The sequence below is a fragment of the Thermobia domestica genome, chromosome 18, assembly GCF_964235325.1.
Source record: "Thermobia domestica chromosome 18, izTheDome1.hap1.1, whole genome shotgun sequence".
In the NCBI taxonomy this organism is placed as follows: Eukaryota; Metazoa; Arthropoda; class Insecta; order Zygentoma; family Lepismatidae; genus Thermobia; species Thermobia domestica.
The window spans coordinates 91819022-91824146 of NC_137471.1; the positions used below are offsets into that span (position 1 = coordinate 91819022).

General features: G+C 34.0%; 1 protein-coding gene across 1 annotated transcript; it reads left to right on the top strand.

Moving 5' to 3' along the window:
* The first annotated feature begins 3050 nt into the window (after positions 1-3050).
* On the top strand, positions 3051-4892 carry LOC145675173 (ionotropic receptor 21a-like). Its single transcript, XM_081745544.1, has one exon. The coding sequence runs from the start codon at positions 3051-3053 to the stop codon at positions 4890-4892; it is 1842 nt and encodes a 613-aa protein (XP_081601670.1).
* The last annotated feature ends 233 nt before the right edge of the window (positions 4893-5125 follow it).

Consider the following 5125-nt stretch of genomic DNA (forward strand, 5'->3'; position numbering starts at 1 on the left):
AAAATTAAGAAAACAAAACTGGACGGGGGGGGCTATGTGAACCTGGTCCCAGACCACATTGTACAAACGATTTAATCGACTCATTTGAAATATTTTTAGAGGCGATGAGATGATTTTGAGTTTAACGTCCCGTTCAGCAGCGATTCTATATGAGACGTGGACCTACTGATTAACGTGGAATCCGAACCATAACCATCAATTTAGAGAAACATGCATTTTTGATGGCGGATCAAACTGGCCCACATAACAAATTTTTCTTTTCAATTCGAATGAAATCAGTACCAAATATTTGTCCTAGTATGTACCAATTTGTACGACCAAATTAGAGTTTATACCCCAACCAATTTCGAGAAATTTGAATTTTTGTGGTGGGTAAAGTTCTCTCGCACAACTATTTTTTCATTCTAGTTTGAATCGAAACTGTACCAAAAATTTGTACCCTACATGTACCAATTTATACCAACAAAATTAGAATTTCTATTGCCACTAATTACGAGAAATTAGAATTTTTGATGACGGGCCAGGTTGTCGTCAACCTGGCCCGGACAACACCTTTTCTTTCCGATTCGAATCAAAATGGTACGAAATATTTGTACCCAATAAGTACCAATTTGTGCCACCAAAATCGAGAATTTGTACCCCCACCAATATCGAGAAATTTGAATTTTTGTTGGTGGTTCAAGCTGGCCTGCACAACTTGTTTTTCTTTTCAATTCGAATCAGTACAATATCAAAAATTTGTATTCAGTAGGTACCAATTTGTACCACCAAAATTAAATTTGTACCCCCCCTTATTTGGAGAAATTTCAGTGTTTGATGGTGGGTCAGCTTAAGGTCAAGTTGTCACCCAGAACTCTTGTTTTCTTTCGAATTCGAATCAAAATTGTTTCTAAACTTTTTGCCAATACGTACCAGTTTGTATCACTAAAATTAGTATTTGTACCCTCACTAATTTCGAGAAATTTGAATTTTTGGTGGTGATGTTAAGCTGGCCCTCACAACTTATTTTCTTTCCAATTCGAATCAACATGGTATCGAAAATATGTACCTAATATATACCAATTTGTACTATAAAAATTAGAATGTGTGCCGCTACCAATTTTCATAAATTTGAATTCTCAATGCTCGAGCCAACGTGACGTCGAAACTTGGCTCACGCAACACATTTCTCTTATCAATTCGTATCAAAATATTACCAAAAATTTGTGCCAAATATATACCAGTCTGTGCCATCTATAAACACCCAAGACAAAATTATTTTAGTATTTTTCCACAGTGTACCAAATGCTAGAAAGAATAAAGGAAAACATTATATCAACAACTGTAGATTGCACCTTGTATTAGGATTCTGTGTAGGCCTCTATCACTTGTGGTATCCAGTAAAAATATTGCTTTTGTCTAAAGGGTTTGTTTGGTTTGTTTCCTAAGAGAATTATGTCTAGCTATCTAGCTACTGACAGTTAATTTATTCAAGGGACTCATTAGGTAAAGCTGTTCTGAAATAAAATAATAACGCTAAAAATAATACAGAAGGTAAATTGTATTACTTTGTTACTCAGATTATCCATCAAAATGTTCTTGTCCATATTTCCATCAAAATGTTGATTTTGTGTGTTTGTTCAACAATGTTCAATACCTTCGGTCACATTTGCAGCATTGTGATGTAAGGTAACATGAATTGTTATTCTTAGTTGTTTCTGAGTGTGATAAGAAAAGAAAAGGACATTGTTATTAATAAATAATGAGATCGCCTTATTGATGACTAATTACTTGAACTGTTTAGCTTCTATACAGGTCACAATAATTCGATTAAGGATCAATCACAATTCAAAATCACACGTATGCCGTAGCGCAATGAAACCTATGCGACCAGCGATTTCTACCAGTAATTACGGTTAGAAAATTTGTGTTAAAAGAGAAAAAAATCATATCCTTAGAGAGGTAAATAATACTAAAAGGTAAGCAATAAATCCAGTGCAGTTTTTGATTTCCAATAACAAGGAGACTTTCGTAATACATTACTTACTTCGATGCGCAGTTACACACTAAATCTCGAGAATTACAAGTACATTATAGCTCTATAACAAATATTACGTTAATATCATTTATATTTTTTTCATACTTCTATAGTTTATATTCTAGGGAATAATGCTGAATGATATTCCGTAGTGGTTTAGGAACCCGTAGTGGTTTAGGTAAAGTACGAGGCGAAGCCATGTCCCCTATTACACTGAAAATTGTTAAACACTGTGAAAATTGTATTAATCAAACAAAGGTTTACACTGAATTAAGGACCAAAATGGCGCGGGACGGAAACCCGAAATCGCCTCGTGTTAGTCAAAATTGTAATAAAACAAAAGAATTGTAGAAAATGTGTGACACCCGGGATGTCCATGCACTTGTAGAAAACGAACATATTGCACAAAACTGGAGCTTGACATAAACCAACCAGTCCGAACATCAGGTTCAGTCGAACTCCTGAATGATATTTCATTTATAAAACACAAAATAATACTGTGTAGATATTATACATATGTACACATGTACTTATCAATTGAACGGGAACACCTGGAACTGGAAACATGTCAAATGTCTGGGTTGAAAATGATCAGGTGGCGGACAGACATTTACCTTTTTTTTTTCGTCAGGTGGTGAGACAAAAATTAGGCAAATTAGGCATTCAAGCAATAAAATAACCAATATAGAGTGAAATAGGCAAATTAAATTTTGCTTAAATGGAAATAAAGATTCCCTAAATGAACTTCAGAACGTTCATTTTATCATATTAAGGGAAAGACATTTTCCCTATCTCTAGTTACAACTTAAAAAAAATAAATAAATAAATTTTAGTTTGAATGTAGAATTAACAATATTTGAAAAATATTTCAAACCTGATATTTCAAATACTGAAGTTCTCTTAGAAGAATACCTTTCTTGAGTAATGTTAACTATTCTACACTATATCTTCTTATTTTCAGGTATAAGAAAAGATCTGAATAATAATGCGGATTCCTTTAATATTGTGGATACTCCAAATTATTCCAAGCACAATGTTAAGGGCTTCTTTGTTACCAGAAGATAACAATAAATCTATTTTTGGTGCTGCATTAAGGATTGTAATTACTACTTTTAAAGATGGGAATACCATTTCTATTTTTCTAGATGAACATTGTGAATTATTAGTGGCTGCAGGATACTTTACTGACGCTTTCAAACTGCCAGTTCTCCTTTATAACAATAAAATGTCAACATCGTCAACTGTAGATTTTTCGTCGATTACAACATACCTCTTTATTGTTGGTAACGTAAGAATGGTAAGTGTTGCGTTGACTAAAGCCAAAAGCTTTACTAATTGGAAGCCTCGATCAAAATTCGTTGTACTTTTATATGATGCTACACTTACAAGAAGTTCACAACAACTATCAAGATTATTCGAGATATGTTTTCGAGAACACATCATAAACATTATAATTTTAACCAGAAATAAAGCTGTTGACTTCCAGTATGGATCAAATAAACCTATAATCTTGAATACGTACCGTCCATTCTCCAAGAAAAATTCTGGTAAACTAATTCAGAAATATTTTACCAATGGTAACGTTGATGATTCAATCTTGTTTCCTGATAAGACAAAGGACATGCAAGGATACAGTGTTCGAGCCTCTACCTTTACGTTTCCACCTCATGTTATTCTTAGTCCTTCAGAGGATGGTCGTCATAACACACTTAGTGGTATTGAAGGAAGAATTATCAACTCTATAGCATCAAGAATGAATTTTACTCTAATAGCAAAGTCTCCCAAAGACAACAGAAAATGGGGGCGCAGATTAGAAAATGGAACATTTGTAGGTTTGCTAGGCGATGTCGTATACGATCGTGCAGACATAGCCTTTGCAAATTATTTTGCAATTCCTAATTATCTAACAGAATTAGACATAACTGATCCAATTAGTGTTCAGTATATGGTATTGGCTGTCCCTAAAGCAGTACGTCTCCCTCCTTGGATGAAAATAATATTGCCCTTTGAAATTCCATTGTGGGTTGCTGTAAGTGCGGCAATATTGATAGGTTATCTATTTCTGTTTACCACAGACAGATTAGTATTATATATATTTAGGCAACAAAGATTCTTTAATAACTATTCCCTTTGGCTTTACATTTGGTCATCGATGTTAGGAGTATCCGTGTATAGACATTCTCATTTATGGGTTTATCGGATTTTCTATATACATTTCCTTTTCTATTCCTTAATCATATGCACAGCTTACGTCAGTTTCCTAGTTGGAATTCTTACGATTCCTTCATATTATGCAAATATCGACACTATCAAAGAACTAGCTACGTCTAAATTGTCCTTTGGAGGACCTCCTAACATACGTAACTTCTTCAAGGATTGTTCTTCTTACGAAGATAAAATCATGTATTCAAAATGGCACAGCACCTTAGACATAGTAAACTCGCTTAAGAGAGTTGCCATAAATAGAAATTTTGCTATTAGTTTAGACAAAAGATCGATGGAATTCTTAATGTATGTTGGCTTTCAAGAATTGGGTACTAAAATGCATATAATGAAGGAACCAATTCTTACATTTTATGCAATTGTCTATATGCAGAAAGGTTATTACTTGGAACCAAGATTCAGCAAAACTGTTTCAAGATTCCTTGAAGCAGGTGTGATACAAGTATGGCGAGAGGACGCTACAGCACATATTCGTCCCAAAAAATTAGAATCATCACTTATGCCATTGAATACATCTCAACTGTCAGGAGTGTTTGTATTATACCTCATTGGAATATGTTTGTCCACCTTAGGATTTTTGTGGAATTTTGTGTGTTTTAAATGTCGAAAAGAAACTACTGCCTTATGCAGAGAAAATATTGATATTCGTTAAACAACGTAGTTTAAAATAGATGGAACATATAAACACATAATGTAGATATTGGAACATTGCAAAAATTATGTACTATTAGTCAAATCCGTTTCTTGGAGATCGCACACCCTTCTTAACAAAAAACAGACTGATTTTCAATTATTGTGGAATAGTGACCGTAAAACCGCAATCGAAGCACCCACCAAGGACGAAGTAACTACATAATGTAATTCGATTTCTCCAAGCGGCTGCTG

Bases quoted from the DNA above. Each gene is read 5' to 3' on its own strand.
- LOC145675173 (XM_081745544.1), top strand. From the start codon at position 3,051: ATGTTAAGGGCTTCTTTGTTACCAGAAGATAACAATAAATCTATTTTT.